Genomic DNA, 23,088 nt, shown 5'->3' with positions numbered 1-23,088 from the left:
CCGACCCCGGACCGACCCCGGTCGTACTGGTTTTGGTGGGTGAGTCTCCCAACAGAGATTTTCTGCATACACTAGGACTCGAACTCGATGCATGTTTAAGTGATATCAAGTTGCTTATCACTTGAACCAACCCCGTTGATCCTTAAAAATATTTTTTAAATTTTTCTAAAAGAATATATGTTATTAACTAAAATACATGTTATTAAAATGATTAAAATTTTAGATCAATAATTAATTTTAAAATTATAAATTATTATATAAAAAATAGGAAAATGAAAATAATTGACTTCATAGGCAAAAGTAACTGGATCGATAGATGTTGAGAGTTCATGTTCTTTAAAATTTTAAATTCTCATATAAATATTTTTTATATTTTATATTGATGATTTAATTTTATACATTGAATTTTTATAATTTCACGCTCTTTAAATTTCTAATATATCTTCTTAAAAGTTACACTCCGACATAAAATTTTACGTCTATCTATGATTATAAAATTAAAAAATTAACTGACTCTATTCCCATATGTAATGGGATAAGGGGAGGTAGGGTAGTAGGTTGCCCCCAACGCCAAGTTGAGAGCAGCTTTCGTGAAAAACCTCCGTTATGAATTGTCCTCAGTAGGACTCAATCCCACGACCACAAGGTTAAGAGCTTTGTGCTCTACCAACTGAGCTAGACGGGCAAGACGATGATTATAAAAATAAGATACATTAAAAACATTGTAAACGTTTGCATGATTTATTTTATATGATATCATTTTATAATTTGATAATATACTTATCTTATTTTAATATATTATTAAATTTATTAACCAAGTTTTAGTTTGATTGATATTGATGTAATTTTTTATAATTAATAAAAAGTAAATTATGTGTTTAGTATCTAACTACTAACTTTGGTCTGTTTAGTACCTAAACTTTCAATTTTCTTAAAATTATACTTAAAGTTTAATTTTTGTTTCATTTTTATATCCCGTTCAAATTTAAACGATGAGTTTTGGGGGAAATGAAGTTTAAGTACTAAATCGGACCAAAATTAATAGCTTAGGTACTAAACACGTGAAGTTTTTAATGGTGAAGTACTAAAATGAATAAAAACTTAATGTTAGGTATGATTTAAAAAAAATATAAATACTAAAACAGATCAAAAACTGATAATTTAAATATTAAATGTATAATCTACCCTTTAATAAAAATGGCAGAGAAAATAAATTGGGAATGGCCCACGGAAGCATGATTTATGTCATTTTCGTCCCTTGATCAAAGGAGCAATATCGGCCATCTGATCTGACAAACGAATGGCCTCGCATGAAGTAGGAACCATTTGTTCTTCAAAATCACTCCCTTTTCATTAATAAACACAAAGAGTCTAAGGTGATGTTTGTTTTTGCAGAGGTAAAAAATTTGTAGTATGCGGATCATATCTGTAGCAGAAGAGGTAGATCAAAAGTCTGCAGTCTGTAAAAAGAAGACTGTTTGTTTTTTAACGTCGGCATACTGCTAAAATAAACTGAAATATAAATAAATTGATCTTTTAATAAATTTAATAAGTATTTTATAATTTTTTAAATTTTATTGACGAAAATAATCATTTGTATATAACTCAACGATATATAATATACTTTATTTGAAAAAATATATTAAATAAATATTATACGAATTTTATTATTATAAATTATTACATCTACGGACTATTAGATTTTGGTTTTAATATTATATATCATTTTAAAAATTATTATTAAATCAATCGATAATGAAATAAATTTGATTTTAATTCAATTTGTTTGTTTTGGTCTAAGTAATTGTTAAAAAATTATATTTTAATTCTCAATTATTATCTATTCACAAATATATAAATATTCGATTTTATAATAACATTTAAATCATCTTAATTTATTCGAGTGGTACAATCCGATTCTAGTAACATCAAAAAATATATATAATATATACTCCATATAATATACATCAATTAATATTTTTCTATTTAGAAAAATATATTATTGTTTTTATTTATTTATTCTGCATAAAGGGACTTTCGTACTTTACCATAATTAAATGATAAGAATCAGATTTTTCAATAGTGTGAATATTTTTTTATTAAAATATTTATTTTGTCTTTTAATGCTAATAATTGTATGTCCCGTGATTTTCTAAGTTTTTATGTAAAAAAAAGTTTACTAAGTTTAATTGTATAATATTTTTTACTAAGTTTAATATATTTTCTCAAATAAAGTATATTAGATATCGTTGAGTTATATACAAATGATCATTTTCGTCAATAAAGTTTAAAATTTTATAAAATACTTATTAAATTTATTAAAATATTATAAAATTATTAATAAATTTATCTAAATACTATAAAATAATTATTATATTATCGAACTTTTATAATTTATTACAACATTATAGTAACTATTTTGTAATAATTCATTAAATTTAATGACATTTTATAATTTTTATAAAATTAATAATAAAAATGGTTATTTGAAGAGGTTGGAAGACGTCTGCAGACATAAGGTCACATCTGTGCCGCGCAGACCACACGTAGACGTTAGAAGAGCTTCTGTCTTCTACAAAACAAACGGTCTGCGAAGCCCAATGTCTGCGTGTGGTCTGCGCGGCGCAGACATCAAAGCTTTGAAGACCTTAAACAGTGAAAACAAACACCACCTAAGAATTTTACATTCAAAACTATTCATCTTATTATTAATCGAATCTATGATGTATTGATCAAAAGATATTATTTAAATTGACAATAAATCAAGGGTTTAGTACACAAATGGTCTCTGATTATAGGATATTACTTTATTAAGTCATTGGCTATTAGAAGTTACAAAATGATCATTTTATTTAGAGTGTTGCTTCGTTGGGTCCCTAAACTATTAAAAGTTACAAAATAATCATCTGACTATTCATTATGTTACAAACTCGTTGATGGACTATTTTGTAATTTTTAATTGTAGATTAACTTAATAAAACAATATCTTATAGTCAGTGGACCATTTGTGTATTTTACCCTTAGGGGTCGTTTGGTTCATGGAATGTAAGATTATCTTTGGTAATGAGATTACTAGAATGTTACATTACTTAACATATTACTGGGAATGTTGTATTACTTTGTTTGATTAGTTTAACATGAATGTAAGATTACAATGTTTGGTTTGAGGCCTTGAGATATATTTTCTTTTTTAATAAATAGAATCCTTAATATTAAAGTCAACATATTTATATGAAAGTTCATAGAAAATATAATTTTTTATTATTTTTAATTTTAATATTTTTAATAAAATTTATGTACAAATAACTTAATATATATTTTTTCTTTTTATTATTAAAACATATTTACACCAATATAATTCAGTATTTATTTTTAGGTACTAAAATATTGAGAGATGTACATACTTACATCGGTGTAAGTATGCATTTATTTTTAGGTTGGGAAATGCATATACTTACGCTGATATAAGTATGTGATAATTGCTACATTTTTTTATTTATGCCACATGTATGAGTTGTACAAAAAATATCAAATCATTTGACAAAATTAATAGAAAATATAAAAAATGTAATATGAAAACCTTTTATAAAAATTAATCCTAAATAATATATGTAATAAAACATATACAAAATATAAAATTTGAATTGAACTCATATGTAATAATAATCAAATTAAAATAAAAAAAATTGATATATTTTATTTTATATGCATCATATTATTTTATAATTAGTATTAAAAATAAATAAAATAGATGTAGACTCATGTAATTATATATAAAAGAAATGATCATTTTAAAATAATTATATTTTTAGGGGTATTATTATCCAAAGTGGAGGGAATTCTTTAATACCTATGAATGAGATTCATGATAGTACAAGGTAAAAAGGGAAACTTCTGCTGTGCGGCGCCTAAAAAACGGCGTAACATGTTAAACAAGTGATCGGTTAAAATTTAGACCGGTTATGTTATATAATTTAACCGGAAATATTATCAAGTACAGTAATATTAGGTAGCGCTTATATAATGTAATAGGTAGCGCTTATATTGACTTATTTCTAACTAAACATGTATATTTAAACCGATAACATTGCAAATTTACCTATTACATTATAATTATCGGTTTTGATGTTTTTGGGATTAATACAATTTTAAATGTATCGACACTTTATGCGTGCACCTCGTTGTGTTTTCATTTTGGGAAAAAAGTATCGACATATATTTAAAGAGTGTCGATACATAATGTAAACCTATTTGCTAATTAACCAGTATATTTTTACCGGTTATATTGTAAATTTACATATTACATAATAATTATCGATTTCGATGTTTTTTGGATCGATACTTTTCATAAATGCATCGACACTTATGCGTGCACCAGTTTGAGTTCTTCAATCAACAGTTTCAATGACACAAAATCCTAACCAAAAAAATAAAACTAAAACTGACCTAACTTTATCATATGGAGATAATAAGAGTATATCATAAGTTTACGTTGAGATATGTCTGTTTCTGGGTTTTTGTTCTTTAAGAAACTGGTAACATGGTGAGTTTCCCAATGTTATTCTTTTGTTACAGCAAAGTTTTTGTTCTTTTCTTACTGAGTTTTACTTAAAATATCCAATTTTTTGTATTAAAAATTAAAAATTCTGAAATAAAAATGACCACACAAGCACACTTTTTTACTACTGGTTGTCATTTCGAAACCGATTTTATCATATTTTTACATGTTATATTGTTATGGATCGATACATTTTTATAAAGTATCAACACTTTATTGGCGCTATAACTTATTTTCTTTTAAATTCCAAAAGTGTCGATAATTATAATAAAGTATCGACACTTTCAACATATCCGGTAGCTCTTTTCCGGTTTTGTCATTTCGAGACCGATTTTGTCATATTTTTACCTGTTATATTGTAATGGATCGACACATTTTTATAAAGTATTGACAATTTATTTGCGCTATAACTTATTCTCTTTTAAATTTCAAAACATATCTGGTAGCCCTTTACCTATTTTGTCATTTATAGACCGGTTTTGTCATTTTTTACATGTTATATTGTTATGGATCAATATATTTTTATAAAGTATTGACACAAACCGACAAGTTAAGTTTGTCGGTTGCCAAATTTTTTAATATTTCTTCATGATTTCCACCTATTACATTATTATTACTCGATATTTCCGGTAGCGCTAAACCAAATTTGTCAAATATCTTTTAATGTATCCGGTAACGCCGTATATTAACTGTATATTAGTCCGCTTTTCCTGAGACAATCCCGTAAAAAAGGTATTGTAGGTAATGTTTCATTACCTCCTGGTGGGAATACTTTTGAACCAAACGTGAGTATATGATTCCGAAAAAGATTATTCTCATTGGTAATGATTTTTCCTTGATTCAAACGCCCCCTTAAATTAATTCACCTTAGTTTATCTAGTTTCTCTTATTTGTGGTGTGTCATTCATACTTTTTTTTCATCTTTGTTGATCGATGTCGGCACCAACTTTGATATTGGTCGACCGTCGATATTTTTATGTTCCTTTTATTTTTTATATTGAATCTTTGTTTTTTTTTTAAATTTGTAATAAATATGTCTTTATGACACGTTTTTCTCTATCTTTTGACACATTTTAATTAGTTTAACCATTGTTTTTTATTTATCTTTTTTAAGGGTTGATTTGTCATCACCACGACTAACCAAGATGACACTTATTTGTTATTTTGTTGATATTTCTTGTTGGACATTTGAGTTGAATTTGGATACTCGATTTATGTTCGTGGATAGTTTTTTCACGATGCACAACTTTGATTTGTGTTTTTATCGGCGGTCTTTCAATAGCTTTATTCTGTTTTGTGGGTCGTTTACCGATGCGATCAAATATGTTTGTATCTATCATTGTTCGAGTTTTGGTTAGACTTTTTAATATTTCCTTATATGTTTCTTATGTGATCTTAAGTTGTTAGTTTTTGTCGATAATTTTAGGAAAATATCCTAATTATATTCTTAATTTACGATTATGATGGTAAAACTTCATTGTAATTTGGGATATTTGCCGCTTGTTCTTTTTTTAATAATACTAGTGACTTTTAGAAAAGAAATGACATTAAATTTTAAATTTAAATATTAATATAAACAATAAAAAGGTTCCACTTAAAAAGGGTAAATTATATTGGAGGTCTTTGTACTATGTAAAATGATCTTTTTTTACCAGTGATCTTCCCATTGTTATAATATGGTCATTAGACTTTTTAAATGGTGACAATGTTAAAATATCAATAAGCTTTGATAAGTTTAAGGATCATGTTGTATTTTGATAAATTTAATGATTATTTTATAATAATCTGATAAATTTAATGATCATTTATATTCATTTAGAAAGTTTAAGGATTATTTTGTAATAGTAGAAAGGTTACTAGTTAAAAGGATTATTTTTACATAATACAATGACTTTTAATGTACTTTATTTATAAAAAATTCAATTAAAAAAAAAGAATTTTGAGATAATATTGTGTTATATAATATACAATATATATTATTATAATATCTCAATTTGATTAATTGTTTAAGAGTTTGGGCTCACGTGCCGGGAGTTTAAATCTTAACATTGTTAATAAAATAAATTGAATTATGATGATTGTTTCGTAATGAACTTTTACGATATTTTAGTCGGATCAATAAATTAATAAATCAAATATTGATGATTAAAACAAAAAAAAGTTCTCAAGTTTTTCACACTAATTTCTAATGTTTGTATGATTTGAGCAGCCATGCTCGTAGGACAATCACTTCATACTATTAAAAAAAATAAATGATTTACATAATGTCTTTAATTAATGTAAGGGTAAACAGTCTACTTAGTCACCCAATTTTTATTGCAATTATATTTGTCACTGAATTTCTATTTTTGACATTTTAGTCACCAATTTATGTTTTCATTTTATTTTAGCAACTTATTTTTAAAAACTCAATGGAGATGATTATATGATTTGATATAATAATAATAATTTTAGTTCCAAAAATTTGTATAGTTTTAGATTGAACTAGAAATCAAGACCTAGATCGAGGTCTGAATAAAGTGAAAACATTTTTTGAAAGAAACCTACGACCTAATTAAAAACCCCTTCTAAGTTCTAACAAGAGGAAAAGAGTACCCAAAATATATTAAAATTAATTAGAGTTACATCATCATAGGCAACCATAGCAATAAGATCGGGACAAACCGACTCGAAGAAAAGAGCACCACAAGTTATTGTAGACCAACTGGCTAGAGTATGAGCAACAATATTACAATCTCAACTAACATAAGAGATATGGAAACCAAGGTGAGCTTGAAAGAAATGTTGCACATCCTGAAGATTAAGTTTTCCATTCATAATTAACCTTGTGGTCGTGGGATCGAGTCCTACGGTGGGCAATTCATAATTCTGACTGCCGGAAGTCTTCCACGGAAGCTGCTCTCAACCTGGCGTTGGGGGCAGCCTACTACCCTACCTCCCCCTTATCTCATTACATATGGGAATAGAGTCAACTAATTTTTTTTAATTCTCAAATTAATTTTCAAACATTCTAAAATTCTAGTTTCTCAAATTATTTTACTCTAACGTTCTAAATTATTTTTCAGTTGATCTCTTTTAATCGTAAAATGTTCTAAAATTAGTCGTATCTCTTTAATATAATTTTTTGTTTTTGAAGTTTTATCTTTGGATTATGTAATTTGGATTTCTAAATTCTATGTTTAAATTATGTACTAACTTTTCAGTTTTATATTTTTTTCCTATGTGATTATTTCAAAAATAATATAGTTTGAAAAAAAATAATAACATAAATATGAACCGGATATCCGTGACTTGAGAATACAAATATTCAGATTTTACATGTACTAGTTTCATCAATTAAAATATGAGCCGATTATTTTGGTACCAAAAAATCGAATATCCAATAATGAACACCCTTTATGTATAATGACAGATCTAGAAATATTTTTCAGGGTAGACACATATGTATTAATAATAAAAAAAAATTATATGGGACAGACACGAATAAAATTTCAGGGTGGACACCTTAGTAAAATGAATAACTAATATAAAGAAATTCGAATTCCAGGATGGACACAACAAAATTTTAGGGTGAGCATCTTCAATAAAATGAATAATTAGTATAAAGAAATTCAGATTCCATGGTGGGCACATGTTGACCCTGAGATGTACATTCATCCCCCAGTTCTTATATATATATATATATATATATATATATATATATATATATGATGCAATTCACCAGGGTAGTGGTAGGGTTTTCGGGGGTCCTGTACAAATTCTTATAAAAGGGCCCATATTTTCTAGATATATTCGATTTCGGGGCAATAATAGTGGCATTTTTTTGACAAACGCCGCGATAGATCTATCTATATGGCGTTTTATCAATAAAGCCGCAATAATAATAGCGTTTTTTTGAAAAATGTCACAATAGATCCATCGTTAATGGCGTTTATTAGAAAAAACGCCACTATATATATACTTTTTTAGGCCCCATTTTTTGGAGCCCTGTGCGGTCGCGCAGTTCACGCCGCCCAGCCACTGCCCTGCAACTCACTTATGATCTCCAATTCTTAATACTTTACTTTTGTATTTTTTATTAAACATTGGTGTATGATTATTATTTATTGATTAACAAATTCAAATTGTATACGATAAATATTTATTATAGGGTGATATTTATATCTCAATTTATGTCAATCACAACATCAAAAATAAAATCCTTAGTTTTATTTAAGAAATTTATTGTATCGTTTCACTAAATTAACTAATAATAATTTTATCATTAAATTAAGAGAAGAAAAACTTATTTATATATAATGTGATTTTTTTTCAAGAAAAAAAGAAAAAAAATAATCTAAGAGGTTATATATATATTTATTCGATTTTAAAAATTCTTATATAATAAACTAAATATATAAAGATTTTGATGGCTTAGGTAAACTACGTATTTAGTACCTAAATTATCAGTTTTAGTCTGTTTTAGTACTTAAACTTTCGATTTTTTCAAAACCATACCTGATGTTTAGATTTCATTTCATTTTAGTACCCCACCATTAAAAACTTAACGCGTTTAGTACCTAAACTATTAGTTTTGGTCCGTTTTAGTACCTAAACTTTCAACCGTTTCAAAACTTAACGTTAAAATTTGAATGGGGTACTAAAATGAAACAAAAACTAAAGTTTTTAACGGCGATGTATTAAAAATAAAACAAAAACTAAATTTTAGGTATGATTTTGAAAAAATTTAAAGTTTAAGTACTAAAACGAATCAGAACTGATAGTTTAAGTGTTAAACGCGTAATTTACCCTAATAATAATAATAATAATCAAATTCTACTAAGAAGCGGATAATTTAGTAGGATGAGACGTTAAACGTATTGAGCAAAATTAAATGTTTAAAATTCGACATTATAAATGAAATAAATTGAGTTGTAAGGACTTTACCTTACACTCTCGACTAGATAAGTTGAATCGTATAAAATCTTTAACTCGAAATAGTTGACCGTGGCCATACTGTCTTGAACTATACTGAAGGATTCAGTGATTCCACACGCTGAAATAAAAAACCAGACAAAAGCCATGAAAACACGTGTTTTTAAATCGATAGGAACTCATCAAGTGGCGTTAGTGGTAAAAGAGAATGTTAACCTCTTCAGAGCTAGAGGTTGTGTTCAAGTAGTTGCGTTTGCAAGATTGTGCGCGCGTTATCATCAGCTCTATGTAATAACTGCAAGTCCATTTCTTTGATTCCACATCAATTCATAAATGACTTGCTGTTAGTTGAATGAATCTAATACGGTTTGCATTCCTAATTTCTTACATGAACTAATTGCATTCATTCATTTTGTGTATTTTTCTTTATGGATTTATTTATTTGGTTCTTCCAAGTCCATTGTTTTGAACTAAGGACTAAATTTCCGTAAGGTAACAGATTCGACCAACTTGAAGTCATTTATGATCTGATGAGGGAGTAAAGAAACTGCATTAATGGTACATGGCAGGTTCAAACTACCTACAGGTGAACCAGAGGACAAGAGTTCTCTTCACTGAACCTTCATTTTGTCCTTCCCATTTCTCCATAAACATCATTACTGCTAGAAGAAACCTCCCATATAAAGCATGCATAACTGGTTTGGGGTTCACTGCAATTCACTTTATTTCGAATACCATTCATGGCAACCGCCACCGATGCCACCGTGAGCTTGAAGCTTCTGATAGATTCAAAAGGGCAAAGGGTTCTTTTTGCTGAAGCTGGCAAAGATTTTGTTGATTTTCTATTCAACATATTGTTATTGCCTGTTGGAAATGTTATAAGGCTGCTAAGAAAACAAGGCATGGTGGGATGCCTTGGGAACCTTTACCAGAGCGTTGAGAATCTGGGTGATGCATACATTCAGCCCACAACAAACAGGGACACCTTGCTGAAACCTTCATATTCTTCGAGCTTGTCAACCAATGTTCCTCTCTTTTGCCTAACATTCAATCATCAACCACAAGGAGTATATCGATGTTTGTATAACTGTCACAGCAATGTCAAGTATTACAATCATAACTATACTCAACAAGTTCAACGTCAAACAAGTTGATGCTTTGGAAGAGAAAATTGTTGATGTAAGCATGGATGAGGTGAGCTTTGATTTACTCGGACTCATATGTAAAGCTGCTGTAGGAAGCACACGTTTAATTGCATTTGTCTGGTTTTTGTTTCAGGGTGTGGAGCTATTGAAGGCATCGATGCAGTCCAAGACGGTGCTCACTGATGTATCCCTTTCCCAAAAGGCCATGAAAGAGTGTTCTAAGTGATTCAAATGCCGAAAACTTGTGCTGTTGGTTATGTGTTGCTGGTTTGTTCACAAATTTACAAAGTGTCTGCAGTTGGCTGATCCACAGGATCTTGTATTTATCTTTTATTGCTTTAAATGTTGTATCTGAATTAAAACTATTATGAATTCTGGAGGTTATCATATATGTTGATGGTTCAATACAGTTTCAGGCTAATGCTTGAAATTAATTGATGGCTTAGACTCATCAGAACTTTTACCAATTGAAATTCTGAATCAGTATAATATAATGGATAAAAGCAGTAGTCATCATTTGCCTGTTTGTCCAAGCAACATATATATTCACCACTGCAACTGAAAAGCAGCATATATATTCACCATTTAACTTCAAAACTGTTTATAATCAGAAGAATGATCTGAAACAAAAGCTTGTGTTAAATGGGGTTCTTCTTCATCTTCACATGAAGTTTAATAATAAGGCTTGGTTTAGGACACTCATTAGCTTCTAATTATAAATGTAATAATTGGTAATTTTTTTCTGTTATTTTAATGTGTTACACAAATAATTCATTTATAACAAAAACCCCTTTTAGGTATGGTAGGAGACAAAGATGAGCTCTCTTGGATATGCAGAATATAGAGTCCCCACTTGCTTTCCCACTGCTTTTTTTTTTTTTTTGCTTTACACAAACTATGACCAAGTTTGGTCAAAACTATTCAACCAATCATTATATTTAATGACTAATTCTACTTTAGATTTAATCTAATTCCTTAAAAAACTTGATGATCATGATCATCATCTTGTGTATTTTAACTTGTTCCCTTCCTTTCCCCTGTTTCTTCATCTTCTTGCTAAAAGTTTTCAAATGGGTTGTTTCCCTTGTGGTGGAAAATCAAACCAAAATGGAAAGAAGCAGCTTCCCATCAATAATAACACCTTTGATCATCAGATCCCTTCTACTTCAGGTTCTTATTACTCTTATGTTCCCCTGAAAACATAGATAAAGATTTGATCTTTGAATAGAATAGAATGTTAAATGAATAATTGGTCTGAGTTTGATTCATTTGTTTAATTGTTTCAACTTTTTTGTTAAATTTCTGGGTTTTCAATGTTTAGGGTGATCTGATATAGGATTTCAAAGGTATTGACATGGATCTTCTGTATTTTACTGTGACAGGAGAGAAGCTGAAGGTGAATTCTGCACCAAATGCAAAGAAGGATGGTGAGTCCGATCACATTGCAGCACGTACTTTTACTTTCCGTGAATTGGCTGCTGCAACTAAGAATTTCAGAGCAGATTGCCATGTTGGTGAAGGAGGTTTCGGCCGAGTTTATAAAGGGCAATTGGAGAGCACTAATCAAGTATGTGTGTTGTTATGGATTTAAGTTAATATCGTTGATCGGAGAAATGGGGTTGCGGCGACTTTCATAGGCCGTCGCAACCCGATTTCATCATGTACAACGGCACGAGTTGATGAGGACTAAGCGTGACTTTGTCCCTTGTTTTTCATAGGTTGTGGCGATCAAGCAGCTTGATCGTAACGGACTGCAAGGGAACAGGGAATTCCTGGTTGAAGTGTTGATGTTGAGCATGCTTCACCACCCGAATCTCGTCAACTTGATCGGATATTGCGCTGATGGAGATCAGAGACTTTTGGTTTACGAATACATGCCATTAGGATCTTTAGAAGATCATCTACATGGTATGAACATGTACTCCTGACTAGGATTTCTGTTGCATAATCGAATGTCATGCTTAGTCTTCGTTGCTTCTATATCAGATTTGCCTCTCGACAGAAGGCAGCTCGATTGGAATACAAGGATGAAAATAGCTGCCGGTGCTGCAAAAGGTTTGGAGTATCTGCACGACAAAGCTAACCCGCCGGTCATATATCGAGATTTAAAATGCTCAAACATTTTGCTCGGGGAAGGCTATCGTCCGAAGCTATCTGATTTTGGGTTGGCCAAATTGGGTCCTGTTGGAGATAATACTCATGTATCCACTAGAGTGATGGGGACCTATGGATATTGTGCTCCGGAATATGCAATGACCGGTCAGCTTACGTTGAAATCAGATGTTTATAGTTTCGGGGTTGTTCTGCTCGAAATCATTACCGGAAGGAAAGCTATTGACAACTCGAGAACTGGCGGTGAGCAAAATCTGGTTGCCTGGGTAAGATACCTATCACTTGCTCATTCACAAAGTGTTTAGAAGTCAATATTCGATATGAGAACGAGAATTATTTGATCATTTAGTCTTAATAACATCCATGTTTGAGCTTCAATGAGTACCAAGAAAGTAAAACGAGAAAGAAGCATAACGATCCTTGCGAGTCGTTTTTCATTTCCTTTCTTATTCTGTAACTGAATGAATCTCTTATGAGATTTGGATTTTGTTTTATAGGCTCGTCCCTTGTTTAATGATAGAAGAAATTTTGCACAAATGGCTGACCCTTTACTTCAAGGCCAATATCCAGTGAGGGGCTTGTACCAAGCTCTAGCTGTGGCTGCAATGTGTGTTCAGGAACAGCCGAATATGCGGCCGCTTATAGCGGATCTAGTGACTGCACTCACTTATCTTGCTTCTCAAAAGTATGATCCCGAAACTCAGTCGGTTCAAGGTCCCCGCGCCGGCTCTTCCCCTCCAAGAATGAGAAGGGAATAATACCAGCAAAAGGGAACTAAGCACTGTCATACGGTAGAATCTAATCCATTGCCAGCTGATGATGACATCAAGAAACAAGAAGTTCATATGTTTGAGATATTACGGCCAAGCCACCGTCGATAGCGGAATTTAGCAAGTCGAGATGGCAATCACGACGTTCATCCTCACTGTGTCTGATGCACCCGGTATTTTGCCCCGACACCCTTTTGTCATGTCCCCTTCTCTTTATTTTTGTTGAAATTCTTTTAATGTAAATGCATCTACTTGTCAATATGTGACATTGCTAGCAATGCTAGATTATATAGTATGATTCATCTACCAGCTAGCTTATGCTTACAGAGAACTACAATGAGGTATTTACAAGTTTTTTCCCCCAGAAAACTATATATATATATGAATGTTATAAAATAATATCTTCATTGCCATAACAATGGAGCCATCTAAGTCAGGGATTGGCAGATTCCTTGTGCTTCACCTATACATTACATGCATCTAGGCTTCTTCATCACTCCAAATATGCATACATACATTCATATATGGTATACATATAACTATTCAAGTAGTGTTAATAAGTATAGATCAGAGCTATGACTGTTGAAATGGAAAATGGTGTGATGGCGTTGTCTCCTTATGTTATGCGACCTGATTTCTTCAGCAACACTTGATTGACACACCTCCACCGACATTACCCCATTTTCTTTTTGTGGCCGCAAATGTTTCTGCTAAGCAAGAGAAACAGAAAACGAATCAAACTCGAGAAAAACCACTCGGACTCAGCTGTTAATGCCAGATAAGTGTGTGTATGTGTTCGACGTGAGTTTCGTTTGAAGTTTTATAATGACAGTCATTTTTGAGGTCTGGTCTGGTACCATATTGAATGGTGGTTGAACTTTCAAGATTCTTCTGAATCTTAATCTTTGTCTGCAACAGTTTCAACCTTTGCAGAAACCTTTTTTTCTCCCAAAGGTGCCATAACTCGATCATGACACCGCCGAAGATTACAACACTCGCAGCTCACCACCATGCATACGATGAAAAGAAGACCAAGGTACCATCAGGTAGTTTTGCCGTAAGGCTTTATGTAAAAAATCCGCAACAAAGCCATTAAAACAATAAATCCGACAGTCAATATAATAACGTTTAGGCCTGACCATACGTTGTTTCCGGTGCCAATCAATGACGACATACTATGGCCGGAGAAAGGGCACGAAGAATTAGATGCCACATGAACCTGTGGCAGAAAATCTCGCCATACTGTTTATTCATAATCATTTCCTTAGCATGCACCGTTTCGATTTTAATCTGGTGTTAAATAGTTTAAATTTCGTTTCGATCAAAATTCCGATGAGTTCGGATCACAACATGAACATAAGATGAGAAATACTATTATAAAAGAATGTTCACAACGAGGGCAAAGGACAATGAAAACGGTCCAAAAGTGAATTATACAAGCAATCAACATATAAGAACCAATGCATTTGAAAATAATGAATTTTGCATATATTATAGTGTTACGGGTAACAAGATGCTCTAGGATTTTGTCATTTCTAATCTTATAAAACGGGGCAAGGGCACATAATTGCTCATAACCTTTGTAGTTAATGAACGGGAATTTCCGAGCAATCAAACACGGTCACTTGCATCTATGTGAGCCTCTTCTGAATTACGTCCGGTAACCAATTTCTCAGCTGCTAATCTCTCCTCCAGTGCTCTAGCCCCTCTTTCCCTGCAAGGTCAGAGGTTAGAAACTGATCTTTTTCTTTTCTCTCGTAAGAATGCCAGTGTTTCATTGACGATAAAAGAAAATAATTATTATCTTCACCAATACACATCTTACGCGACATACTCCGGGGAAGCACCCCAGAAAGTTAAATACTTCATTTTTGTACCCTAGAGTAGAGATAGAGGATACATCAAATTATCCGACCCGGGTGAGGTTTAAGTATTTGGACTCTAGATTTGTTGCAAAGCTAGAACAAGTTAAGCATGTATACTGGAATTCGCTTTTCCCTATTCTAATTCCTAAATTATACAAGGCCAGGGTTATACTACAAATTTCATCGGAATATGATGTCACTGAACTTTCTAAATGCACTGAAGCAACTGCTGACTCCATTTCGGCATTTGTCTAATATTTAAGGTCTCGGTTAACAACATTATATGTTTCCTAATTCTATGATGAATTAAGTTACGAAAACCATGTTACTTGAACATCTATGGAAGAATTAAACATAAAGAGGTACCTTCTCCTAGATGCCTCGATAGGATCAGAACCAAGTAATGGTGCACCGCCCAATGTATAACCCTGAGAATCTGAGGAAATTTCAGACTTTCCACAAAGCATCCGGTGAAATATTGATGCAATGGGATCAACAATCGGCCTGTCGCAAATCACATAGAAACACTTGAGAGAAAGAAGAGGGAAATGAACTCATTTCATAAGCTAAAAGGAAAACCAGACAATACCTGAGAAATTCAGGGAAGAACGTAGAGAATGCAAATTCTTCACTCGGATCACCCCTAAGCTTCGATTCTGGTTTTCTCTGCAGGTACCTGAGGTAAATCCAGCCAATATATGTCCCAAATATCAAAGTTGGAAGATATGTTGCAGACTCGTGGGTGAAGAAACTTATGGCAATTGAAAGCAATAGCACAAGCGATGGCAACCACTGCATGGCATAGGAAGCATCATCAAAGGGTGCAAAGTGGGAATTTCCAGCCAGAAAAATGTTTTATGCCAAATTGAATTAAATGGCCTAGCAAAATAAATCTTTACCTTTACTTTTATTTTTAGGAGATGTAGCTCTTGGTCAGGTAAGATTTGCTTGATGCCAACCAAGAAGCCCGTCAGCACCCCATGGAAGCCAGAAATAGGCATGTAGCTAACAATTATCAAAATGAACAGTGAAAATATATTAGAATAAATTTTGCATAATATAGGTCCAAAATAAATACACCATTTCCTACCATTCAGTCAGAGAAAAAGCAGAGAAAAGAGTACTTCAATCTTATAACTCTTTTACTTCAAGAAAAAATAGTTGAGAATACTCGAGGGGGGAAAACAGAACAGGGGAAGAAATAAACAAAAATAAATGCTTCTTAAACACGTAGGAATATCGAAGTACTCACAGGTACTTTTCCTCCATTGTCACATAGTACAAGGCAATAGCAGTAACGAAGACACAAACAGATGTCAGAAAGTTAATTATGAAGATGAACTTCAAGAATTCCTTAGAACCCCATACAGGCTCAAGCAACTTCCCCATGAAAAGAAGACCAAGCGTACTAATAACCACCTGCAGAAATCAGTAACCATCAAGACGATTATAACAAGGAAAAAGATGAATAAAAAATAGGTAAAATAAAGAGTCAGATGAATGTTAATACCCCATGTACTGATTGCTCAATGTAACCAGCTGTTATGAGGTTCCAACCGAAAGGAATAGTTCTGCAAAATAAGTTTCAGATGGGATGAAATATATATATATATATATATAAGTCCTTGAAACAAAATTTACAACTGAAGGCAGTACTCTTTGGCATCTCAAGGGAAAAGAAAGTCCTAATATATATTAGTCCAACACGAGCAACACTAAAGAATTGAAGTTACAGGAGCCAGCTTAATCGTGTGCCAAAAAGAAAACATATCACAATAAGCAATTTGCATGGATTACGACCAAATTAATCAATTGTGATATCTCAGCAGGCCATTTATTAATATCAAATGGAATGACTCATACCAGATTTCCGACCTCAAAATCTAAAACTCATTCTTTTACAGGATCTTATACTGAATTCCCCAATTCATTCAAAATCATTGTTAGAGCTTTAATCCCAGAAAAAAAGAAAGAAAGAAAGAAAAAAGCGGGATACTGCTTTGTAAACTGAGATCCATCTAGATCTAAATTCTAGATAATAAATCCTACTAACAACTCCATTTAGCCAAGCATGAAAAAAACGACCAACCCATCACTGTAAGCAGCCATGAAAATGAAGATGCTAAAAATATGGTTCCTAAAGCTTTTCTGAAGCACCAAAATCTAGATCTATGCACTAGAATATCAAAATCGTAAGTCATTACTTTCGCTCAAGTTTAAAAGCAATAAATATTCTGCTTAACTAAAAATGGGTCCCCTAAAAAGAGCAAGCAAATTCTAAAAGAATAATAAAATCACTACACAAAGATTGCTAATAGTTTATTTCAAGTACCTAAATCCAGATCTAAGCATTCAAATGAACAAAGAAGTAAGTCACTCCCTTTGAACAATTACAAAACATATGCCTTTCACTTAACTATGAAAATTGAAGGGGAAAAAAACATCAAAAGGAAATGCTAACACTATTCCAAAAGGCCAGATCTAAACATCCAAACAACAAGATCTTAAATCAGTCCAACGAGCGCGCCGAAACAAATTGAAATCGAAAAATCCAAATCCAAGAAAAGAGGGAAAGAAAGACAAATCTAATTATAAGATTACTTAAAACTTGTGCAATCAGCAATGAAATTTGACAAAAAATCTCACGTGGATATTTCACCAAAAGTGCAAATAAAACTAACATTTAATCATGACCCAGAATCTCTAGCATCATATTGCATAAAATCAACACACAAAATGAGATCAACAAATCAAAAAGGGGGAAAAGAGAGAGAACCTGGCGGGAATGAGAGCAAGGTAAGTAACAGAAACAGGAAGAAGCTGAACCACAATGTGTCCACCGACTAATATCACAGCTAATCCCTTGCATAGCTTTGTAAATCCATTAAATATCCCACTTCCCTATAAATTCGAATTTAACAACATTTGAAAAAATGAGAAAATCAATTCAAAATTTGCATATATTTCATTCTCGTTTTTTGGAATACAAAATTGGAGAAACAGATCAGATTACCGGAGAGCTCATGGCGGATAATATGAATCTCAGTAGTTTGATCTTTGGAGTGATCTATAGAAGTAGGCGATTTTTCAATTTATTTTTCTAGGTTTCTTTGTATTGTTAGATTTGATTTTCGGATTGTTTAATGTTATTCATCGGAGGAGTTTAACCCCTACCGAAGGAAAAAGAGAAAAGAAAAAAGAAGAGAGGGTAAACTACGCACGTAGTCATCCAACTATCACGTTAGTTCTATTTTGGTCATTAAATTATTTTTTTCAAAATCATATCTAACGTTACATTTAAGTCACCCACCATTAAAAAATAAATAAAACTATTGATGTGGTATTTTTAAATGATGATGTGACATTACATCATGATAGCATATCAGCATCATCGTTAAATTTTTAACGACGTGTAACCAAAACATAATTTAAGGTGTGTTTTTAAAAAATAGGCTCAATGGTCACCTTTGCCCCTGTAGTATACTAAATTTACCATTTTTGCCCCTACTGTATTTTCACATCAATTTAACTTTCAAAATTATTTAATTGCATCATGTCATACCATTCCCCTAACTTACAACCTTAAATTATAAGCCCTAAGTCAGTGCTTGGTGTTTAGAGTTTAGAGGTAATGTGATTATGGTTTAGGGTCTATAATTTAGGATTTTAAGTTGGGGGCTAAATTGAGTAATTTTGAGGGTTAAATTGATACGAAAATACGATAAGGGCGAAAGTGATAAATTGAGTCTACTATAGGGGCTGAAACTACCTTTTTGCCAATTGTTGGGTGATCAAAACGAAACCAAAGTGATAATTGGTGACTAAATACATAGTTTTACCTATAAATTATAGCGTAAATTATGCTACAACTCACTTAATTATTAGTAAGATTATAAATAGATCACTAAATTTCAAAACGTTACAAACAAATAATTCAATTAATCTTTTGTTTCAAATGTATCACTCTATCGTTAAGTGCGTAACGAACGTTATTTTTTAATTAAAATTGAATGACATAATTCAGTGATCTGTTTAATTTTCTTTTTTGAAATTTAATGATTCATTTGTAATTTGCTAATAATTGAGTGACTTGTTGCAGTATATTTTGCCGGAAATTATTCATCGAAGTTGGAATTATATAAAATGTTTTTAAATAACTTGATTTAATCATCCATTTTAATTTTTTTCTTCAAATTCTAGCTTAAGTTATTTTACTTGAAATTAGGTTGGGCATGAGTTGGGTCGGGTTTTTGATCCACCTGACCTGACTCGAGAATTATACATCTTTCACTTGACCTGAAAATATATATATTCCACCCAAGCTGAACCTGACCCATCTTTTTGAGATAAAATATTTCGACAGACCCGATCTGACTTGAAATAATATATTCATTAAGAATATTATTTTTATTCAATAAAAATAGAGATTTAATTAAAAATAAAATATAGAAGGGTATTATTGTAATTATCCCTAAATATATAAGGTAAAATTATAATTTTTCGGATTAGGTCGGGTATTTTTTCACCTAAATCCGAAAACGACCCGACCGGGTCGGAACAAAACCCGTCTGGTTCGGGTCCAATGCCCATCCTAATTGACGCCCTTTAAATTTATTTGATTTTTAAAAAATATATATATGTATTAATAATATAAACACTTTTATAGTACTTATTTTTATTAAATTGATATCAATTAACTTGTAACATCAATTTAATTATAACTTTTGTAAAATAAACTAAGATATGAAACTAAAATTTTAATGATAATTTAAACATGTTATCCTATATATATATTGGGTTAGGATCCACTTACACCTAATGTAAAACTTTTAGTTTTACGTCCTTTTATGATCGTCAGACGAGAGAAAATTAAAGGTTGAGATTAACTCATTTTTTTCAATTGAATATCTTCTCATTTCCTACCATTAATCTCACTCGTTTATTTCCCTTTATATAAAGGCTAAGATTAACCCTACATATTTATAACCCATAAATAAATATTTTAAATTCACAATAGAATAATATATATTTTTAGGATTAGGGTTAAATTATACGTATTTTAGAGTAAATGTATCTAATCGATTGGTCAAGTTGATCAAGCTATTCATCTTTATTCACTCATATTTCTTTAGGTCACGTGTTCTAGATCCATTAAGAGCACCCTTCATTTCTCTAGAATTTCTCATTTCTCTGTCTTCTAGGTAGGATTGATATAAAAATTAGGATTTGTCGAAAAATTTATGAGTATTCTAATTTCATTATCAGTATTTTAATTTTATCAATTATACCATTCAACTATGTAAATGATGTCAATCAAATCACATGCCATTAATATTTGATGAATTAATTGATATGACAGTTGATAAAATTAGTATAAATTTACTTTTAGTAATCATTATTTACAAATTATATCAATTTGATAATTAATTTAATTTAAAAATTAATTACTCATGATGTGTCATATTCTAGTTGGATAATTTTTTTAGTTTCAACGTCATCATACGATTAGAAGGAAAATAAATTAAAAAGTATAAGGTTTGAGAGAAATCAAACTTGGGAGCTTGGGAATAAGGTGGGATGCCCTTGTTAGTTAATATAATAATCCAAGACGAAAAAATAAAATAAAATAATTTATTAAATAATCGAAAAGAACAATTAAGAAATATAAAAACTCGATTTAGACAGAACAATCGATTGAAAACGAGTTGAGGCTTAAAGCTACACAGTTTTCTTAATATAGATTTTCAGTCACTCCTATGATGCTTGATATCGTTGGTTGTTTGTCTCACATGATACAACAACGAGATGATCAGCTACAGTTGCACTGTTGCAAAGATCACAAACTATTGCATTTGTTTTGTTTCGTTTCGGTACTTAAATTTCCCAAAACATTGCCTAACGTTTAGTTTAGGTTTCATTTTGGTAATTCACCGTTAAAAACTTTACGATGATGTCGATGTGTTATCATAAGATAATGACATATCATCATTGGAAAAGAATAAAAAAAATATCACGTTAGTAATTTTGTTAATTTTGTAACATCGAGTTCTAAATTGAAACATAAACTAAATGTTAGGTATAGTTAAAAAAATAGAGTTTGGGTATCAAAATGGAACAAAATTAATAATTGAAGTACCAAATGTTTAGTTTACCCTAAAATAAATTAATTAGAATAAAGAGAATTTTCAATGAAATTTTTATGCAATTAAATATTAAATATAAACAAAAACAAAAACATAAAAATAAAAATAAAAAATTAAAGAAGTGGTTGGGGGTTAGGATAATATAAAATTGGTGCCTTCTCCAACCTTATATTATAAATTAAATTTTAAATTAAATAATTTTATAATATTTGTGTGTGGTATATTTTTTAGAAAAAATATAAAATTGGTATCAAATCAACAATTCTATCAAGCACATAACTCTTTCCATCATTTTCCCGCTCTTTTCTCGACTAATCGATTCTTGAACTCGAAGAAACATACAAAACACATATTATAGAGTGCGTTTAATTCACAGAATGTAAGATTAGCAGTGAGAATAAAAGATTGTGAAGGGATAAGATTACTGGTAATGTTGTATTTTGTATTTGGTTGGTTTAGTAGGAATGTAAGATTACCGTGTTTAGTTAAAAAAATAAAAGATTATTTGAATTTATATTTTACCAAATTGTCCTTATTATATATTTATTTTTTAACAAATTGAATTCTACTATAATATTACTATAATTAATTTATATATTTTCTTTAAAAATTTTAAATTAATAAAATTTATATAATTTTTTTACAAAATTAAAATGATAAATAAGTTTAATGAAATAATAAAATTTTATTTTAACCCCTAAATTTCATATAAAATTCTAATTATTAATTTTTTTTGTAAATCTAAAATAGTTTAAGAATAAATTTATAATTTAACTTCGTAGAATTTTTATCATTTAACAACAATTTTTTTGATAATTTTGAAGAAAAAAATTAAAGGCATTTTAATTTAAAAAGCAGATAATCTAATAATACTTAAGGAAAGAGAATAATCACATTTTTTATAATATATCCTAAAAATCTAATGTTGATAATAAAATATTATCGGGTATAATATTAACAGTCAACCAAACGGGATTCTCCGATAATATCTTATGTCGTGAATCAAACGGCCCAGTTTTGTAACCCTAATTTTCATAAAGCATGCTTCAGTCACCGTCTCTAATCGGTGGTCCCATCATCTCCATGATGGCCTTTGAATAGCCCAGCAGTGGTCCCAGCAGAGTTTCGTGCAAGCCTCCACGCCTGCCAGCACGCAAGCAGAGCCCTAACACTGGTCCCTCATCTCACCCGAATGCCACCATGGCATCCCTAAGTCCCTACAAAACATCGACCTTGCACGGTTTTGGATGTGCATGCTTGATTTCGAAATAAAATAGAAGAGGGGGTTAGGTTTTACCTTAGAGTCTCGTTGGTTTCCCCAGGGTAGTCGTCTGCCGTCGTCGGAATCTCTGTCGCGTCGTCGGAGTTTAGAAGAACCCAAGAGTCGGGTTTGGTTTTAGGGGGTTTACAGACTTAGTTTGGTTGTTTTGGTCTCGGGTTCATGTCCTAGGTTGTAGATCGGGAAGTTTGGGGGCGTTTTGGCTAGCTTGGGAATATCCGACCACCGTCTGCAGTAGCCGTAGGACGGCGACGACGGGGCTTTTGGCCATGAGAGAAAATAGAGAGTGGGGAGTTTTTTAT

At 31.1% G+C, this 23,088-nt stretch overlaps 2 protein-coding genes across 3 annotated transcripts; one reads left to right on the top strand and one right to left on the bottom strand.

The window, feature by feature from the left end:
- The first annotated feature begins 11,637 nt into the window (after positions 1-11,637).
- LOC120176687 (probable serine/threonine-protein kinase PBL7) lies at positions 11,638-13,857 on the top strand. Of its 2 annotated transcripts, none has more exons than XM_039183067.1 (5): positions 11,638-11,787; positions 12,003-12,184; positions 12,336-12,525; positions 12,604-12,995; positions 13,227-13,857. In XM_039183067.1, the coding sequence occupies exons 1-5, from the start codon at positions 11,688-11,690 to the stop codon at positions 13,485-13,487; spliced, it is 1,125 nt and encodes a 374-aa protein (XP_039038998.1). In that variant the 5' UTR covers positions 11,638-11,687; the 3' UTR covers positions 13,488-13,857. The 2 variants fall into 2 exon arrangements, with proteins under 2 accessions (XP_039038998.1, XP_039038997.1); XM_039183066.1 differs by having other exon boundaries at positions 12,000-12,184.
- A 1,085-nt stretch (positions 13,858-14,942) lies between these two features.
- Positions 14,943-18,492, bottom strand: LOC120176689 (rhomboid-like protein 19). The gene is made up of 8 exons (XM_039183068.1): positions 18,378-18,492; positions 18,141-18,265; positions 16,875-16,935; positions 16,617-16,783; positions 16,264-16,369; positions 15,954-16,156; positions 15,731-15,868; positions 14,943-15,213 (listed from the first exon to the last, which is right to left on the bottom strand). Exons 1-8 carry the CDS (start codon positions 18,387-18,389, stop codon positions 15,111-15,113), a joined length of 915 nt encoding a protein of 304 aa, XP_039038999.1. The 5' UTR covers positions 18,390-18,492; the 3' UTR covers positions 14,943-15,110.
- Positions 18,493-23,088: the final 4,596 nt, after the last annotated feature.

Source organism: Hibiscus syriacus, unplaced genomic scaffold, assembly GCF_006381635.1.
Source record: "Hibiscus syriacus cultivar Baekdansim isolate YM2019G1 unplaced genomic scaffold, ASM638163v2 tig00112249_pilon, whole genome shotgun sequence".
Taxonomy (NCBI): Eukaryota; Viridiplantae; Streptophyta; class Magnoliopsida; order Malvales; family Malvaceae; genus Hibiscus; species Hibiscus syriacus.
Note: the sequence above shows the minus strand (reverse complement) of the source record. Positions and strands in the feature narration are given on the sequence as shown.

What these genes read in the sequence shown, in the direction of transcription:
- LOC120176689 (XM_039183068.1), bottom strand. An exon ending in TTCTTCCCTGAATTTCTCAG is followed by an intron (nt 15,869 to 15,953) that starts GTATTGTCTGGT and finishes GATTTGCGACAG; the next exon opens with GCCGATTGTTGATCCCATTG. An exon ending in ATCGAGGCATCTAGGAGAAG is followed by an intron (nt 15,214 to 15,730) that starts GTACCTCTTTAT and finishes CTGACCTTGCAG; the next exon opens with GGAAAGAGGGGCTAGAGCAC.
- LOC120176687 (XM_039183066.1), top strand. Translation starts at nt 11,688, where the DNA reads ATGGGTTGTTTCCCTTGTGGTGGAAAATCAAACCAAAATGGAAAGAAG. An exon ending in TTTAGAAGATCATCTACATG is followed by an intron (nt 12,526 to 12,603) that starts GTATGAACATGT and finishes CTTCTATATCAG; the next exon opens with ATTTGCCTCTCGACAGAAGG. An exon ending in AGCAAAATCTGGTTGCCTGG is followed by an intron (nt 12,996 to 13,226) that starts GTAAGATACCTA and finishes TTTGTTTTATAG; the next exon opens with GCTCGTCCCTTGTTTAATGA.